Here is a 19929-nt window from a genome sequence, read left to right as displayed (position 1 = left end):
GCGCCTTAATTTGGGACGGCTCACCTCGAGAAGCATTTACAGCGGGTGAGGCTCCGAGTAATTAGAGCAGACTTTGCTTTCTATAAGCCGTCCCTATTAACCTCTCTTTCCCTTAAGGCAACCGTGGCACACGCGAGAAACTCTGCAGAGCTCACCCGGGGCTATTTACCAACAGCGTTTAACGCGGCAACCTCCCTCGGGAGAGAAGGCTGTAAGGCAGAAGGGCTCCAAACCCACGCTCCAACCGGGGCTCAGCAGAGCACGGGGATAGCATAGGAGCGAAGGAACGCCCGCCAGTCCCACCACCCCCTGTTCCGACCGCCGGGCAGCAAAGCCAGGCTCCCACCCAACGCGCGAACGCCGCTGCCCTACCTGCCGGGCAGCCCCGCCGCCGCCACCCCCAACATCGCGCCGAGCTCCGCCGCAACGGGAGGAGCCGCGCCGGGCGCCGGTAATGGCGCTGCGCGCCCGCCCCCTGCCCGCCCCGCGCTGCCGCCTGAGGGCGCACTCCTCCCGCACCGCCGCCCGGCCCGGCCCGCCTCGCCCCGCCTCGCCTCATCCCGCTGCCCGGTGGGAAGCGCCGCGCTGAGGGAAGTCCTCCACCCGCCGCCGCTCGGTGAGTGCGGTTGGCGTCGCGGCGCCATTGGCGCCGCTTTTCAGGACAGAAGATTGCTGTCCAAACCACGCCAGCTATTTTTGCTATGTCTTACGTGTGGTTTCACGGTAGGGTGCGAACTCTGCAGCCCCCAGAGGACAGCGTGCTCGGGGCGTGTGAGGGCAGCGGGCGTCGGCGCAGGCAGGTATGGGCAACTGTGTGCACACGGAGGATAGGTGATGCAGAGCGACTTCTTGCGCAGATAACGACTGGACGAGGGACGATGGTTTTAATCTAAAAGAGGGGAGATTTAGATTAGCTGTTCGGAGGACATTTTTCAATGGGAAGCCAGTGAGGCACTGGACACAGGCTGCCCAGAGGCTGTAGGGTCTCCTCCTTGGGAATCTCCAGCAGCCGCCTGGCCGTGGCTCTGGGCATCCTGCTGTGTGTGCCCTGCTGGAGAGGGAGTGGGCCTGAGGGACACAGAGGGTCCTACTACCGAAAAACCCCCACCGGCTAAACTCATTCACCTCCCATCTGGCGGCGGGATTGGCTTACATCATCTAACTAGGCAAGTTCTCATTCTGTGCCTGCTAAGGTAACACTACCCCTTTGTTTTTCTTCTTAATCGAGTTTGGGCAGTCTGCCATGTTACCTGCAGGCAGCTTCACGAATGGCTGTAATTAACCCCAGTGTGCCTGTGAGGGGCTGGGAGCTGTCATGTTGCCTGGTTTCTGCTGTAGAGCACAGCTGAGAGCAGCTTGAACAGGGACCTGTGCCCCAGCGTACCTGAGCATGGAGCAGCAAACTGCACAGTGGTAAGCCCTGGAAATAATTAACAGCCTGGGCACATCGGCGAGCACAGCTGGTAGAATCCTTCCTTCAGCAAGAGCATTAGAAGGTGTAATAGCATAGGAATCACACCCTATGCAGCTCTCCGGTGCCTTCAAGAGACAGCAGCCCAGAGCGTGGCCTGCTGACAGTCTGATCTCACAGTGACACCCATAAGGAGCGGAAGAGCCTTCACCAAGCACTGTGCCAAATGCGAAGTACTGGCAGCCCTTGGAAGTGCTGCCACGAGAAAGTCCAGGTGTTTCAAAGGCACTTTAGCAAGTTTGTGCCTTGGCTTTGGGGGCTGACTCAAATTTTGGTTTTGACTTCCTGTTCATCAGAAATAACAATTCGTAATGACCTTCATTACATGGCATTAAGAGCATTCTGGTATCCTAATTAACTTGTAAAATTCAGCCCAGAGTACTCAAGTAAATAATTCAATAGGATTCACAAACTCACTCAAAAGAAAAAATATCGTTCCCTCCAGTCCTGTGTAATGAAAGGCTATGACTGCTTTCCTCCTACGCAGTTTTTAAAATGCAAGATGAGCTGCCTGTTTATTGCTGCTCACAGAGCCATCATTAAGGTAGATGCTGGCGTGCCTGGTGTCAGGAGTGCCAGCATCCCCAGGAGGTAAGCGAGGAAATGGAGACAGCAATGCTGAAATGAAGCTTGCTGAGGAAACGTGGCAGAGCAGGGATGTAGGACTCCGTATCTCCAGACAAGCACCATAATCATGTGATTATCTTTTTTTGAAAAATCTCTCCATGCTAAATCAGTTTATTTGAACACGTGTTTATGGTGTTCTGTTTCCAGAGTGCTTTAAGCCTTCCATCATTGCTGAAATACTATTGTGTGGTGGTAGGACTGGCAGGGGGACAAATGACAGTGCAGGACTTTGAACCATTTAGAATTGTACAATTTATCAGTGTTGGTACCACCAACAATACAAGGCCAATACTGTGAGCTTAGGGAAGGAGTAAGAAAGGAAAGGTTGTGGAGTGATGGAGAAGAGAAAGGCTGAAGGGTCTGCCTGCCTGCCTGGGATGGTATTTTTACATCAAGTTCCTTCTCATTTCTAAAAATATTTTACAGATTTGTCATGAAATGAAGAAACTTGAGTAAATATGAGCCCAGGCTCATATTTAAAAACTTAAAAACTTAAAAACTATCTAATCACTGTGTCTTCTTCACCATCTTCACAGGCTCCCCAGGGCAGTGGGCATTGCCCCCAGCTTCCAGAGTTCAAGGAGCATTTGGACAATGCTATCAGACATACAGTTTGACTTTTGTGTGGCGCTGTGTGGGGCCAGGAGTTGGACTCTGTGATTCCTGTATTCTTTTCCAACTCATTCCATGGTTCTGTGATCTTCATAGCTTCAGCTATAAGGCTTTTTTTGTAGATATTCCTCATAAGTGCATCTGCCTAGAGAGACAGAAGATGATAAAAAGATTCTATTTGAGGGCTGCCCAGAGTTCTTTCCAGGCTTACATTTGAGTGTTCCTACTTCAGACAGTGAATATTTGTCCGAACTTTTGCTTTCTCTCAGGACTGTGAAACTGCTGTATCCTTCTTCACGTTGTTATTGACCCTGAGGGCCAGAGCAGACCCACGTTTGTTTATTCTGATCAATGGATTTCAGCCATCAACAGTGTCAACAGTCTTTATATCACACTTTCAAAGCTTTGAGGTATTCAGAGTAGGGGCATCCTTAAGTGTCTTTTGAATAATTTTTCAACACACAGTTTCCAAGGAAATGTTCATAGCAAAACTTTTAATGAATTCACAAGTTACAAATTATTTAGGTTTCAAACTCTAGCTCAGCATTAATTACAGAAAGAAAGAAAATTTGGCCACTCTTTGAGCTCCATAACAATCTTTGCTACCTTTGTACTTAGTATATAATTTGCTCAGAATACTGACAACTTTGTTTTAGTGATCACCCTGACCTCCTTGTGAAAGCAAAGGCAAATTACTGCTACTTGCATTTTAGCTGTGCCTGGCATATTTGGCTCCATCTTCCAAATATGGAGCCAAATATGGAAGATGGAAAGAGGTTGTGCAGGAACAAGGACTGATAACATCTGATAAGTGCTGATACCATCTATTTGATGCTACCAGTTAGAAATACAGACACCTATCAACAGTCCAACATCTGCTCCATGGTAAAAGTCCTGCAGTGGGAGTCACGAGTCACACATCTTTCGATTGGTGCATTTAGAACATCTGTTGCTTTGTATGGTGGCTTGAATGTTTTTGCTAATGGCATTATTCGGAGGTGCTTTAAAGAAAGGATGAAGCTCAAGAGTCAAGAAGGACTGAAGTCAGCCAAATAGCTCGGAATAACTAGAGAGGAAACAAGTTACAACCCAATCTAATTGAAGAATGTCATTGTTCGTTTTTTAAACTTTTTGTCCGTGCAGTTTCTGTTCTGCACAGAATCTCTCAATATCTCTCAGTAGGTTTCCTCTTTTTTCTCAAAATTCTCCTGTAAGAAAATTTGGATATATACACTGTTCCCCAGCTGTCTGCAAATGATTGGTTTGAGCAGTTTCCAAGAGCAAGGCTGGCGGAGAAGGTTGATGTGGACCCAGCAACAGGAGCTGCTGAAGTCTCAGTTGCTTCCACTTGCTTTCATCCCGTTTGCAGGAGTCCACAGGCCTCTGCCTGAGGTGCTGCATGATCACCCCTTTGTGCCCCTGCAGGAGTGCGGTGGCTTTGGCCACAGGTTTAAGTAATTCATGTGGATCTCTTAAACATTAACTAGTCTATATAAATATTTAGCTACTAAAAGTCAGAATGATATGACAGGCCTTCTCCTTTGCCAGAAGTAATGCTGAGTGTCAGCAGCTTGACTCCACAAGAGGGAATAAGGAGAGTAAAGCAGCACTTAAGGTAAAAGCCTTTTCCTGGAGTTGTGTAACATTTTCCATGGATTTTATTTTTGAGATGTTTTGCAAGCTACGAATTGCAAGAGATCCAAGAACTAATATGTGCATCCACTTACAAAAAGGTCTGAGTGTTCTCAGAACAATCTTCGATTTTCAAGCAATTAAGCTTTCAGATGAGACAGTAAAAAAAAAACAACCTTAAATCCTAAACTCAGCTGCAGCTGCTATCCAATAACTATCAATTTATAACACTTTCAGATGCCTTTATAGGAGGACTGGGGCTGTACCCAAAATAGCACGCTGCTTTGTACACTGATTACCTTAGAGTCTTAAGAAGCCTACAGGCATTCAACTGACAGCAGAAAGAATAAATGATTTGCAGAGATACCAAAGAGGATTTGATTATTGAAGCAGTAACTAACTGATGTCTATTTTTCCATTTTGCTTTATGCTATCTTCATTGTACAATCCAGCCCATGTCATTTCACATTTTGATCATTTTCACTCATAGGAAGGATGGATTTGTTTGGTATTTTTTTCCAGAAAAAGGCATCAAGGGACCTAGTTTTTGATCTATGGGGACATGTAGCTTTGGCCTATACTAAACCAAATCTGTTGAAAAGAGGTACTATGTACTGTGGCCATTCTTCTATGAAAAAGCTTAGGAACGCTGTTATCATACCAGGAAAGTTAGAAGAACCTTTGAGTGCATTTGGTGTACAGACATCAAGACTGAGCTGTGTTTAACAACTGAGTTTGCTTTTGCTGTTGTGAGACAGTTTCATTTCCATGGCTTTGTTAACAAATCTAAAACAGAAAATGAAGTTGAGCAATTCAAAACCAACAGTAGAATGGAGACTATTTACACTGCAGCAAAGAGAACATGAGATTAGAAATAGTCCAACTGAGACATCCATTCCTTTGCTAATCTGGTAGACTTTGGCCCCTAGAAGTCTCACCTTCTGAAATGAAAGGTTTGTGGAACAGCAGTAAGGCTCCTACAGCATAGGTCAACTCAATCTAAACTGCAGTGAGGACTCAGAAATGAAAGGCAGAAATTGAAAACAAAAACATTCTTTTGATTCTGTAACATGCAGAGGAAAGACTTTTAGGCATCACAGCGTAGCCTGCTTTCAACAAAACAGTTTTCAGAGAAGTATTCTCTGGATTTGTAAAAAAGAGGGAGAAGAGCATAGCTTATGCCTGCAGCTGGGACATTGCCTCTAGTTTTATGTCTGTCGTGTCCTAAGATGAAAGAGGTACGCAGGCAGCATCTTCACAGATGGAGATGAAGTGTGACTCAACACAGCCAGCACCAGAGCCAAGATTATCTTTCTCTTTGGTAGCAGTTATTGGGCTATAAAGCTAAATAAATCTTCAAAAGCAGTGGGCACGAGAAAGCCAAGTGCATTATTACTCCTATTTCCCAAACAAAAAAGGCCAGTACAGTGCATGAGGTAGGCATCAGGTAAGCTAGTTTCAGTCCAGCACAAGTCTTCTGGCAGTTTCCCATTTTCCTTCATAAGCAAGAGAAAGAAAGCCCATGACCACACGGTGCGGGGAACTTTGTCTTCTTCACATAGCAGAGAACCGTGAGCCTCGCTGCTGGAAAAAGCACTGAGTTGCTCCACAGACACCAGGCACTGCATAGCTCATCTCCTTTACTTTGGCACCAGCAAGGCACCATTACCAATTTGGTAGTGCCTCTGTGCAAACCCATAGCCACTAGTGATCTCAGAGCTGCGTAACACTGATCTCTACCTTACTTGGTGCTGCCTGGCCCTCTGTCCCTTCTCCGTCCCCCCTCCCCAGTATTTCAGCCAGTATTGCTTCCAGCTTTTAAAATATGGAATATGGAACACTTCTCATGAAATGGTGGATGCGTTATTTATTCTTGTGGTTTCTCAGCCTTTGGTTTGTGCTGATGCAAGACTGAAGGCATTTACTGAATGGTGGTTCAAGCTGTCCTCATTTTCCACTTAGCAGTTCTGCCCAGGACTTCAGTAATCATCCTATCTTCGGAAAATTATTGCATCCTACATTTTGTTCCATTTAACAGTATCTTTCCATCTTCCAGAGAAGGAACTTGAACAAAACCAATGGAAGAGGTGTCCTTTGACTTCACTGGCAGCAACAGGGCAAATGCAGTAAGAAAGCTGGATGCATAGCTCAGTTAGAGGAGAAGCACATTGAAACAGCAGGTTTATTGTGAAGGCCAAGGTACCAGCAGCTTCAGCATCCTGCATAGAAAGGGTACTCCTTGTGTGTTTTGGCCCTGAAAGAAATAAAAAGTGTTCTTTTCATGACTAAAGTAAATCTTAAATATTTGAGATGCATTTGATACATGAAAGAGCCATCATGGGGCGACTCAATGGGGCAACCTGATCCACAAACAGGAATGTTGGAACTAGATGATCATAAAGGGCCCTTCCAACCCAAGCCTTCAGTGACTCTATGAATCTCTTGACCCTAAGATGTGCCTTCTCGTCTATGCAAGACAGTATTCTATTCAGTTCTGCTTGAAAAGTAGCCAAATTATTTTTTCTCTTCCCTTAAGCACATATGCAGCATCTGAAAATTGTTTGGCTTACAAATTGATCGTAAATTTCAGGCTTCCTTTTTCTGACTCTTATATCCATTTGTTCTTAGGTTAACTTCTTGTCACACCTTGATTTTAATTTATTTATTTTTTACAAAAGAATAAAAATTACCTTTTTCATTTTCCCCTTTCGTCAATCCAGAAATATCCATCACTATTACTGTGTTACAAAGTAGAGACCACACAGCTACTGTACCAGACCTTCTCTTGAATACTACAGTAAGCATCCCCGTGTTTTTTCTACCTTGCACCCAAGTAGTATTTTCTCAGCTAAGAACAGGCATTCAGAGAAAAAGAAAGGCACGCTGTTGCATAAGGATGAAATTTATTGAAGCAGTGGCCACATGAAAAAGGCAGCACAGTCATGTTTCCAACCAAAACACTTATCTATTCAAACTAGTGATTCTGAAATTACTACAACAAACATTTTTACCTCTTCATGCATTTGGTTTTTCAGCTTATGGGTGTTAACTGCTGTTTGCAAGGCTCTGTTGGGAGATATTTTCACAGAACTAGTAATAGTGGAGCTATCACATAGTTAAGGAATTATGGTGCTCTAGGTGAAGCCAAGGCAAAAGCTGGAGGAGAGGTGGTTAAGCTGCCTTCCAAGGCAGTTATTAGAAACTAATAAGGTCTGTTAGGTATCTTCCCCAACTACTTCAGGATTTCTATTATCAAAGCTCAACGACGGAGGGAAACAGAGAAAGGAAGATCTAACTTCAGAAAAATATTCTAACCATATATTCTTTTGTTATACTATGGGAAAGAGGGGTCAGGTCAGGAAAGAAAACCAATTCAGTTCTCCCATGTACCACTCTAACACTGGCTCCCTCTGGCCATTCCTGAGCCCTTAATCCAACTGGGCACACCTACACCGCAGCCTTACAGATTCTGGTCTTCCTGTGTTCCAGACAGAGCACATTTGGCTTGCACAGACAGGGCTCTGTTCTGTCAAAAAAAGAATGCAGAAGGCACATCCATAACCCGTTTTTAAGCCCATGTAGGTAGTTAAAAATGCAGCTACAGTGCACATGAAGTCCTAGAAACTCAGAATTATATTAAGTCCCTATATATACTCTGTGTAGTGACAATATAGTCTCATGTTTATATTATTCCTTTCCATCCCGAAGGTAGGGCTGAAGGCAGGCAGATAGAAGAATAAAATTTGGTCCTAAGCTCATGAAATCTTTGGGCAGGGGCTGCAATTTCTGGGAAACATTCCAACAAATACGGCAGAAGGGGGAAACAAGGGGGAGACAAGGAAAGAAATAGAACCAGAAAGCAAAGTCAGCACAGTGCTCCTCCAAAAAAAGAGCACTAGTATGTCAAGAAGCAGCAGTACTAGTTACCATTTTAAACTGCTTTCTGAAAAAGCAAATCACAGCCACAATGCTGTAATGTTACAAATGCAAATTCATGACATATAAAAACTTTACTATGCAAAATAATCCTGTGTCCAGTCCATACTCTTCTAATGCCATTTACTGCAAGTGCACATTAAACCTTGATATACCTACTTACATCAGTTTTTTGCCACCGAGGTTAAGTTCTGGCAATCTTTGCATCATAACACGACTTAGTAGCAGTTATTAAAATATTTTTAACATTAAGACCTTAATCTTCCATTAATAAAATATATATATAGTGATGCAGGAGGTGTCCACTACATTCATAAAGACAATGCTTGAGTTTTACTAAGATCAGTAAGTGTGCAACTCGGACCTGGAAAAAGAAGTCACTAAGCAAATGGTATTTAGTACAGCCAAAGATAGGTTGTTTGCATGCATTTATTCACAGTTCACAATGTTAAATCTACAGTTCTGAAATATGTGCATTTAAAAAAGGAACTTGTCACAGATCTCTGGAGGCAGTTGAGCAGACATTGTGCAGAAGGGACTAATTCAGGTCAGCTGCAAACTAAGTTTGAACTAAGCTTAAAAAAAAAAGAAGTCACTCGTGCTTCTATTGTTAAAATCACAGCAGGAGAATGACTTACACACATTTTTATGTGTATCCGAGCTCTCTCCCCTAGCTCTGCTCTAGCATTCTTTAGAGTGACATTAACAAAATCCAGCTGCAAACAAGAGTTAGTATTAAGCAGACATCTGGAGCAAATCACAGATGTTGAAGGTATCGTTTCAGTAACACATGTAGCCTCATGCTTGCTTTCTGCATCTCCAAACTACAGATGCCCTATGCTATTGGTTACCAGTTCTGTGATCTGAAAGTCCACACAGGGCGTTTTCACTGGTAGCACAAACCATGAAGATTCCAGTTAGAACATAAAATGGAAGAAAAATAAATTGTGCTCAAGACTGCGGAATTAAAATAGCTGAAGTCTGTTGAATGTCAATTGTTTGTCAGTTGTTAATACATACCAACAGCAAAAAACAATGATAATAAACTGTTCAGTAACTGCTTTTACTAACAGTGCATGCTGACTTTCTGTGCTTGAATCCAGATAAATTTCAGCCCCAAGCGAGGTAATATTAAAGGAATGAGCATCAATCTGCAGGGCCTCAACTAAGATGGGCAGGAAAGAAAGAATACTATTTAGAATTGATATGTACACCAGGAAAGGATTCAATGTAAAACTGTGGGAGAGGGCATACTGGGGAAAAAAAACAAACTCCAAAACATCTGTAGTTGAAAGGTAAGCAGGGTAAAGAAATGATTTCAGCAATTTACAAATAACTTAAGATAGTGAAAGGCAGCATGGCCTAGAAGGGGGAAAAAAACAAAAAGGTGTTGGGTTGATAACAGGAGAAATAGCTCAGCTGCAGAATTTATTTTCTGGAAAACAACAACAAAGGAAAAAAACCAACAAAACCCAAAGAGACTGGAACAGAGATTAAATCATCTGTACAAAAGATTTGTGCAAATGTAGTGTGCAAACAGAAGTGACAGAAGAATGTAACGTCTTCAATCTTCAGGACATTTAAAATGTACACCTACTGGTGGAAGTTCTGTCCTTTTCTTTCAAATGTTACTACAGGGGCTCTGATGTACAACCTCATGATTCCTCCTTTAGTATCTTCTATATGACTAAGTACAGGTAGAGCCTTTTCATTTAAGTACAGGCACCACTACAGTAGTGTAACATTGCTTCCTGGTCTTGAAAACACACATCCAACCTCAGGTTTAAAAGCCGTATCTTAAGTTCTTTCTCCTAAAACTTCAGCTCATTTATGACCACTGGTTCTTGGGGTGCTATCCCAAGACTTCTAAAAATGCCATTAATCACCTCTACAGTACCATGCCATAGATGTGCCAAACGCTGTATTTTATATAATTTTAGGCCCTTTTAAGTTTTGTGGGCCGCTGCCTTCATATTTTGTCAAGCAATTCTGAAAAACATAACTAAGACTAAAAATTTAGTCAAAACAGAAAATCCCTCTTCTGCTCACAACTGACCTTACATTTTGTAAGCATCACCAGAGAGGAAATAACTGGTAATTCCTTCAACATGCATGAACCATATAAGCTAGTGAGCTGACAAAAATTTGTGAGGAACTGTAAACACTTCAAAATGCTTTATGTCAAGGTATTCCAGTAGCTATATTAAATCAACTTTTTCTTCAAATCAGCATTAAAAGACCTGTCACAAGTGTGTCAGATTCTGTTTTAAGCAATTTGCAATTAGCTTGTTGCTTCTCATTATATGTCTGCTCATCAGCTTTGACAAGAAGTTCTCTGCTGCCAGAATGCGATACAGAATAGTCTTTCAGAGCTGACGAGGTGTTCTTCCTTCAGAAGAAACTAAAAAGCTGAAAATGATACACAGAAACAAAACCCCAGAGTTCAACATTGAAATACCAGTGGATTGTTCTTCTACTTCAGGATTTCTCTTTTTGTAATGGTGGAATGCATTTAAAGATGCAGCGCTTCCACTGTCTCATCGAAGTCCAGACCAGCTGTGAAGGTACGAAGCCCACCCAGAGGGCCGTGAGGAACTCTCTTCCTCACCTGGAGGAGGAGAAATACATTCTGTAAGTTCATGAGGCTACACGTTACACAATTGGGAAACCTGATCTTCATTTTTCCTTCCTCTGTCAAGTCTTCAAACACTGTTCTTGTCAATTTGATGAAGAGGTAACATTCAGTACTTACACTTTGCAAAAGATGTGGACTTTAGTCACCCAGTACACTTTAAAGAAACCATTTCATTATCTTCCTTAAGAAAAATCCAGCCAGTGTTGATTAGAACGCCAAAAAGCATTGAGATGCTATAGGCTTAGTTTACATATTATTTTTCCAAACGCAACGCTTATCATGGGATGGATTATGTTGTCACTTACTCATGTGCTTTTCTTCACTAGTTTAAAATGCTTATATACACACACACTGTACTTCTTTATTCTTTAAGTAATTTTTAAATCAAGTATGCTAATGAAGTACTAGAAACTAGCTCGTTATTTACATAACTTAAAAAGATCGTATCTTTAAAAGGAATAGTAAAGGGACAAACAAGGCATCAGAGTATTTAAAGAGTAGCCAGAACATTATTACACATTATTACAGCTCTTGGGTTTATTTCTTTCAAAGGCTCAACTATTCCTCCTTTCTCCCCTAGTTCCAAAGGTTCTTAATCAGAAAGCATATTTTGCTGAAAAGTCTTTTTTAAAGCTAATTTATTGAAACTAATATTAGGTCTGCAGTAATGCCTTGAGAGGACCATTTTAATTAACTTTTTAAAACATCGGCCATTCATTTTTTATGGGAACCTCTATTTTAAGACCACTTTGACAGAAATCTTTACTAAAACATATGAACACGTTACATTACAACTTACTGTCATTTTCTAAAATGTGCCAGAACCCCACCTACCTTGGGCAATTGCAACCAGCTTCCCTTTCTCTTCAGGGCTAAGTTGCAACATGGTGTCTATTACTGGCAGCAGCCTTTCTCTTTCACTTCCAGATTTTAGGAATATGAACTGCAACAGAACATTCTTTAAATATTCTAGATTAGCCACAGACTTTTCTCTCTCCTGGTTTCGTTCCAGTCTTCTTATTTCACTTTTAAGAAGCTGCAGATGACAAGGAAAAAAATAAATTAATAGAAGACCATGCAATGTTTTTTTTGCATCATGAGACGAACACTTGAAGAAAGGAATTTTGAAGAACTAAAAGGAAAATTATGCAGCTTGCTTGAAAAAGTATAGTATATGTGTGATGAAGTATTCAAAGCTAGGCTGGATGGGCCTTTGAGCAACCTGGTCTAGTGGTAGGTGACCTTGCCTACAGCAGGGAGGTTGGAAGAAGGTGATCTTAAAGGTCCCTTCTATGATTCTGGGCAAAAACCCAATGAAACCTGAACAGTTGATAATATCCAGAAAAATATATAGAGAGAGTGATTAAAAATAATTTATTTGGATAAGATCTGTCCAGTAATTAGTAGTGAGATACAGTGCTAAAATTCACTTTCAATGATAAAGAGTTCAGAAGCTAAAAAAGCAACTTGGATCAGAGGTTTAACAACATTATCATGCATTAAGAAATCATAAAAGAAATGTTAGCCTGTTTTGAGAATACGTTACCTTTAAAAATGCTTCAAGAGAAACCCTGGAGATGTGATCAAATACAACCAAATTTTGTTAGTACGTGTACCTCTAACCACGCATCTTCTTTTATATTAAGACAGGTAAAAGGGATTATAGGGAGAGAGACCAATGTTTCCCTTGGAATTTACTGTTTTTAGCCAAATGCAAACAGTAAAGGCTCTTTAGCTGATATTAAACTTCCAAACTCTGCCTTTTTAGTAGAACTGGTAGTAGCTTTTATTTCCCTTCTTCCCCTAGATATGAAAAACTGGGGAAAAAAATCCTCAAGGAAGCTTTAGAAGTAATAACTACTCCCGTGAATTTTAGAAACCCCTCAAATTAAAGTTTTGTGTTCCCAAATTTCTATAGACTGCCATTTTCTGAAACATATTCAGTGTTAAACATTTCATTTAGGAAATACACCATACAAATTACAGCTGTCCCCACATTTACTGCATGCCCGCTGACCTTTATTTGCTCCATCAGAATTGCATTGGTCGCTTCTGATTCACGAAGTAATTCATTCAGGTGATCAGCACTCTTTGTTGTTGTGCTTAGTTTCTCAATCAGTTCATCCTTGGTGAGCTCTGTTTGCCACTGGGATGTTTCTGCAGTGAATTGAGAAAGAAAAGTGAAGGAGGAGGAAAAAGGACTTACATCTACTTCATGCTAAGTTAACATTATGACTTGATTAATGTAGTTTCTAAGATGTACACAGGAAATGAAATCCATGCATACTCAGACTGCCAACTAACATCATCATTTCTGCTGCTGCATGCTTGTTTTGTGATTTATTTTTGTACATCCACATTTTTTTGAACTGATTTGCCAGTCTCCTCGTAAGTACATCAAGATACATGGATTTAATTTACCCCCTGCTTTCCACTCATAGATGAAGATTTTTCAACATTTCTCCACACGGTATTCAGCAGACTTTCAAAAATATGGTTAGATGCTACCACTTATTTGTCTACTTTTTGGGATGCTGTTCTTCATGCTACCTTTCATTTTCCTGAAAAAAATATGAATGAGTTCCTGTTCTAATAAACCACATTAAGTTGAACAATTTATCCTTTCATTAACAAGAGTCTCAAGTAGAGACTAGTCATTTTGCACCAGAAGTTCAGTAACCATTCACTGACATACTCATCCATCCTCTTCCCTTCAGAAAGTTAAAAATATGAGATTTCATTAATCTGTATTCAAGGAGAAGACCCATACAGAAATTCCAGACAGTGTATACTCAGGGCACTAATTAAATGTCTGTGCTGCAACTAAAAGCATGAAGAACACAACATTCTCATATATTTTGAGGGCACAACCTCCAATGCTTATAAAAGCCACATGTTCTACCTACCAGGTTTTGTTTCTGGAGAGTTTAGAAGCTGCTCCAAGGATGGTATGTAGGTGCTGGCTGAAGAGACAGACTCGGTGTCTGTTGTTTCCATACCTTCTCCTTCCTCCCTTGCTACAGCATGCACATCTACAACAGGAAGGTCCGTGTTTCGCCGTTCTCTTAAGTTCTTTGGTACAGGATTTGAAACAGCTGGACCTGAAAGATACTGATGTTTGTCACTGAAATAAAATACATGTACACCTATGAAATAACACAAGCTATCTCAAATTGGAAAACAATATGTAATCTACGGACTTGAAAGCTAGACACAAGCAAGTAACAGAGCCCTTTAGCTCCAGATCACCATTTCAGTCAAAGCCAGTTTCCAAATCTGATCTTAATTAACAATCTTCATTCAGGGACTGTGAAACTATAATGCATCATACCTTGCAGATGCTGAAGCTTTGATAAGAGTGCCAAGTGTTTCTGATGCAAAACAGAATTAGCTTTTCTTTCAAACAGTCCTGTGGGTGGTGTAAGTTAGTCTGCTATAATGCTTTGTGTGCTATCCTGCTGCTTCAGTACACTACCAGTTACTGCAATACAGCTAAGTAACATATGGAAAGAGCAACTTAAACTGTTACTGTTTCTTGGCAATTATCTGACTGCATCCTAACGAGTAACTACACAGATTTTAAAAAGGAGCACTTAAGTCAAGCAGAACAGAATTTTATATTAGACATGGGAGCAAATAGCAAGTATACCAATAATGAATATTGTTAAAAATCTTTCAGTATACTCTTGTGTAGCTTTACTCATCGTACTGGAGGGCAGAGACCTGTTGAGCTTTCCAAAATCTGCGACAAACTGATGGGAAGAGCACCAACTATTTACAAAGTGATTTCTCTCTATCTGTCTTCCAATGCAGACACTGCAGAAAACTTAACTGTGATATTGATTCTGGAGGTATGGTAATAATAAGACCTCATTCTTTACCTGAAACCAGAGGACTGATATGACTTACTATCAATTTGCCACAGTAACTTTCTGTTGTATTACAGAACCACAAACTGTAACTGTGTTTCCACTACAGTCTCAAGTACACATATTAATCTCCAAGAATATATAACCCAAGAAACCTGGTTTCATGACCAAAAGTTACCTCTAGTGCTTGGTTCACTCTTGAGTTGGAAAAGCTGAGCTTCTACTCTGGACAGTTGCTGCTGAAGTGTCTCTACTGTCTTCCTGTGTTCTTCTTGCAGGTTCCTGACTTGATCTCTGAAATTGTTCCGGAGAGCTTCATTCTGGGCTGTCAGCTGACTCAAAGCCTGAGCATGCTCTGTTTTCATGACCATATTCTCAGACTGTATTGTGCAGAACCTGAAAACAGCATAAACACAAAATATAAGAAACATACAACAAAACTCGTTCTCAACACAAATTGCTTACAGTTTAAATTAATTCTCAGTCTTTGTATCTTAGAATGTCTGTTTCACTTTTTTCCCCTACTTTATCTTTCCCCAGGGCAAATCTAAGAGTAAAAAAGTGCTGTTTATCACCAATCCTAGGAATGTACTGTGTGATATAAGCTTTTGACTTCTATGTCAGAAGATAAAATTCAGACTTTGGGGGAAAAGGAAAAAAAAGGAAGTAGAGACAGGCTGTGGTCTGAGTATTTTGCTGTGATCTGAACATTCTTTAAGTGAAAAACTGCAACATAACCGTTTGTCCTCATAACACACACGTATTTCTTTTCCTTTACCATTTATTTACCGAAGATCCATGCAGGACTTCTGAAAATCTTGATTTCTAAGAAAAGAGGTTTAATTACTTGATTAACTTTAAACTTCAGAACTCGGCGCGAAAGAGGGTAGGATATCATTCATCTTTCTTGGCAAGCAAAATATCAGTATACCACATCAATTGTAGTGAATTTGGAGGCACTCCAGAAACAAGACAAAATTGTCAGAAGCAATTAAACAAGTGCATGTATGGAAACACTAAGCATAGAACTTGCCCTTATAAGTGTATAAATTTAAATTTGGCCAGTGCAGTAAAGAGCTAGCATTTCTGGCTATGAAAGGAACCTACTGTGGTATAGGTGGTTTCCAGAGGAATGCAAAAGGACATGATTTAGATGATTCCAATGAATCATCATGTGGATATCAGGAAACAGCACAACAGATTAAGACAAAGAAATCAACAGTTTCTAAGACTAAACTGTAATTTCTAATGAACTTCTCATGAATTTTTGTACCCTAAAAGAAGGCATGGAAAAGCTTTTCTAAGAGCTCAAGTAAATACCTATTCATGTCATTTGTCAGGAAATTACACAGATTAAATAGATTCCTTTTGTTTTGAAAGAAGTAGGAAATTATGATTGTGGCAGGCATACACTTCAAAAAAAAATCTTCTGTAAAGAAGGTACTTAGTGGATATTTTGATGTTAAAATAGCTTATCTTTAACTACAGTATTGTACTAAAAGGAAACACGTGCATAAAATATTGTTGAGCAGTCCAACACAAACGTAGTGCTGAGTTTAAGACATAAAAATAGTCAGTAAATTCAACATGCTTAAAAAAAAATTAGCTTTAAAAACTTGATATTTAACAAGTAAAAAGCTATCAGAAATCTCATATTTCCTCATCAGCTACTACTTTGTTTTCACTGCTGGAACCTCTGAAGGCTGCCAAAAAGTAGCCAATAACACTTTTCAAAGTTCCTTTAACTTTCTCTAAAATTACACCCTCCCTTTGGAAAGCACTATTTGAAGCCAGCTGCACAACCAGCACTTCAGATTCAAACAAAATAAACCATCTTTCATCAGCAGAGCATACTTTTCACGGAGTTCTGCCTCTTTTGCAACAGTCTCTTGCAGCATCTTATTGTGCCTTTCCAGCAGGGTGTCATGTTCAGATTGCAACGCCTGGAATTCAGCTGCATTCATCTGTAAATTATGCTGAGTTTCTTGTAGCTTAACTTTTAGTTGTTCTATCACCATTTCCAATTGTTCTCTACAAGGGAAAAAAAAAATACATTTAGAGTTATCTTATTATTATACCCACAATGTTTATGTAGCCAATTGGAGTTTTTTAAGAATTTATTTCTGTATTTAAATTACCTACAGCACCGTGACCAAAATAACCTCAGAGTGCGACCCCAGAGAAATGGTTAGGAAAGACCTGATTACATTTCTATATTGTTGCAGATGAGTTTAATCACATCCTGCATGAACTGCTGGAAATGTACCAACTCGGGTAGAAGCTGTGACCACTCCTACTTTCTGCTTCAACTCAGTTTGAATCATAATTGAATCATGGAATCGTAGAATGGCCTGGGTTGAAAAGGATCTCCAGTTCCAACCCCCTGCTGTGTGCAGGGTCACCAACCACCAGACCAGGCTGCCCAGAGCCACATCCAGCCTGGCCTTGAATGCCTCCAGGAATGGGGCATCCACAGCCTCCTTGGGCAACCTGTTCCAGTGCTTCAACACCCTCTGTGTGAAAAACTTCCTCCTAATATCTAACCTAAACCTCCCCTGTCTCAGTTAAAAACCATTCCCCCTTGTCCCATCACTGTCCACCCTTGTAAACAGCCATTCAGAGGAATTAAATGGAAGAATAGTGTGTGGCATGCAGGTGGGAGAAACCATTCCTTCTTGAAAGTGGTAGAGAACAAAACAGAGTTTTGTTCGTTTAGTAAATGCACATCAGTTCAATGAGACTGAAAGCAGTGGACAGGAAGTGGGCGGAAGCGACTGGCAAAAAGACTGGCAAAGGTGTAGAAAGCAGCATCAATCCAAATAAGGTAGATTTCTGACCAACAGAGTTGATATTGGTAAATCATTTCTTTGAAAATTATTTATTACTTGTAAAAATTATTTTTTACTTGTTCATTTTGGAAGCACAGTAGCCTGCTTTCACAAAAACCTAATAACTGAGCTTGTTAAAATTCTGCAAACAGGAGACAAGAAAAGCAACTCTTGCAATTTGCTGGCTTCAGAGGAGGTGTATTAAACAAACCAACCAAACAAATAACAGAAAAACCCAAGTCCTCTAACAATACCCAAGTCTCCCTCTGGTGGATTTTCAGCAGCATCTTTATGTACTAAGATCTGTGTCAGAAATGACTTTTGACATCTTATGCATGAACATCCAGTCTGTCACTATGGTCAGCTACCAATCACTTATAAAAATAGCTTACAGAAGCTGATCTCTTTGAAATGAGATTCAACCACTGATACGAAAATGAATTTATGTGGCTTCCAATTATACTTAAATGATCTTGGAGTAATCTTTTTTTCAAGACTTTCCTTCTAAAGTAGCTGGTAAGAAAACTTAAAAGTCTGCTAGAATTGATGACTGAATGGCAGCTAGAACTTTACCCACACTACACCACTCCTTCCTGAAAAAGATCCAAGTGAGTTCAGCTGAAAAGTACCAACTGCTGTTTACTTCTCTTAATTGGAAATAGTGCTTTGCTTCAGTGCTTTATTGTCAGAGAAAATGTCAGGTTTACTCAGTTATGTTGGCTAATTCCTGGTCCTGAGAAACATGAGAGACTTCCTAATACCTTACTTTTCCCTCTGTCTGAAACAACAGGTAATCTGCACAGAAATAAATCTGTTAGAGACAAAGCAAAGAATTACAAACTAGCACAGTACCACTGACAGCTGAGATGTGGTACAAATGAATGATCTGCTATTCAGATGGGTACAGCCATGGTTAGAAAGCAATGTTAAAGATCAGACAGTTCTAATTTTACACACACAATTTTTTCCCCCCTCAGACCAAATTATCAGAGGCAAACTGCCTCCTTTACAGTATTTTCCATACTTAAGAAAAAGCTAAATAGTGGAACTCACTAACATTAACAGCATAACCCAAGCAGCAATATTTTTCTGTATGGATGTAAAAACTCTGGCTTTACCTTTCTTGTTTGGCTCCCTCAGTTTCTGTCTGAGAAGCAGATTTATTTTTTTGTTGCTTTAAAACATTATGAACACGAACTTTGTAGCTCTCAAATTCAGATGTAACAGATGCCTGCTCAGCCTATGACACAGGAAAAAAAACCTCTTAGGAAGTTATACTATTGACAGTTGCTCACCTATTTGCTCTAAGACAAAATGCATCTTGTACTAAAAAAAAGTCAAATGAAGAGCTATCAGTTCCATTTTCCTCTTTTGAATGAACAATTTAAATGGCATCATGACAGACCATGCTTTTTTAGATCGTAATCAAATCAATTATCAGTCTAGAAACTTGAAAACAGTAAGTCACCGACATTCAACATCCCAGCCTTCAAGAAAAAAAGAATGTTTACTAATATAACAACAGCATTCAACAGATATTCATAAGCAAATTCATATTCATTAGAAGGGGGAAAAACAAAACAAAAAAAAACAAACAAACCCAGCCTCCTCCTCAGAAAACCTGAAAATTATGCATCATTTTAAGTCAGCCCTGTAAGGATACAAAGCAAGCTATATCGTAGCTTCAGAAGAGCCAAAAGAGCCAAAAGAGTATTTGGTCTGCCTTCTCTTCTGAAGTCAGCTGATACATAAGTTTGTTATCTCTGGACAGATTACCTCACAATTTAAAGTCCTTTATTGTACACCACATAGGCAAGAATTATTCCTACCTGAGAAATAACACCTTTCAAATGCCCATGCTGTATATTTCTCTAGGAAAACACAGATGCAGGTTTTCATTCTTGATTCTTAAAGAAGCTTACGAGTTCACCAGTCATTCTTGATGACTGAACTGCTCTAATCTCCACAGTGACCTACACTTACCAGTACCACCCAGCCAAACCCACTGTCACAGTAACCAGTTTTCCATTTCACCTTTTTAAAATTTAGAAGTTGTTTAGCAGGATACATTCATGTTACTTTTCTGCAGGACTGACACCTATCATACAACACAGGGGGTAACACGGTGCACTAACCTACATAGGAACAATTGGAACAGAACATTCCCATATTCTGAATCTGCCTCTAATGCAAACACCAGGTTAGCAGATTCCAGGCATATCTAACACAGAATGACATTGCCAAAAAATAGCAATACTAAAAACCTCTGCAAGTGTCAGCTCCAGTTGTAGCTGACAATTAAGAAGCTGCTCATATACC

The 19929-nt window shown here is 40.3% G+C and overlaps 2 protein-coding genes and 2 long non-coding RNA genes across 4 annotated transcripts in view; 2 read left to right on the top strand and 2 right to left on the bottom strand.

Moving 5' to 3' along the window:
* LIMS1 (LIM zinc finger domain containing 1) overlaps positions 1-497 on the bottom strand; it is a 66445-nt gene extending 65948 nt beyond the window's left edge. Inside the window, exon 1 of the mRNA XM_052664769.1 lies at positions 373-497. Coding sequence (XP_052520729.1) covers positions 373-407 — 35 coding nt within the window. The 5' untranslated portion in view covers positions 408-497. The remainder of the gene's footprint in view (positions 1-372) is intronic.
* The window catches only part of LOC128071750 (uncharacterized), a 370870-nt gene that overhangs the window by 63110 nt on the left and 287831 nt on the right, over positions 1-19929 (top strand). The gene's annotated exons all lie outside the window — the stretch shown is intronic.
* LOC128071749 (uncharacterized) lies at positions 644-15151 on the top strand. Its single transcript, XR_008202007.1, has 3 exons — positions 644-800; positions 2635-4325; positions 15061-15151. It is a non-coding gene; the product is annotated as an uncharacterized LOC128071749 (long non-coding RNA).
* The window catches only part of GCC2 (GRIP and coiled-coil domain containing 2), a 29668-nt gene continuing 17715 nt past the window's right edge, over positions 7977-19929 (bottom strand). The window contains exons 17-23 of the mRNA XM_052664763.1: positions 18729-18850; positions 16637-16813; positions 14961-15178; positions 13820-14014; positions 12931-13070; positions 11748-11949; positions 7977-10886 (exon numbers count right to left, since the gene is read on the bottom strand). Coding sequence (XP_052520723.1) covers positions 10816-10886; positions 11748-11949; positions 12931-13070; positions 13820-14014; positions 14961-15178; positions 16637-16813; positions 18729-18850 — 1125 coding nt within the window. The 3' untranslated portion in view covers positions 7977-10815. The remainder of the gene's footprint in view (positions 10887-11747; positions 11950-12930; positions 13071-13819; positions 14015-14960; positions 15179-16636; positions 16814-18728; positions 18851-19929) is intronic.

The sequence above is a fragment of the Tympanuchus pallidicinctus genome, unplaced genomic scaffold, assembly GCF_026119805.1.
Source record: "Tympanuchus pallidicinctus isolate F22 unplaced genomic scaffold, pur_lepc_1.0 scaffold6, whole genome shotgun sequence".
NCBI lineage: Eukaryota > Metazoa > Chordata > Aves > Galliformes > Phasianidae > Tympanuchus > Tympanuchus pallidicinctus.
This window is presented reverse-complemented; position numbering and strand designations above follow the sequence as displayed.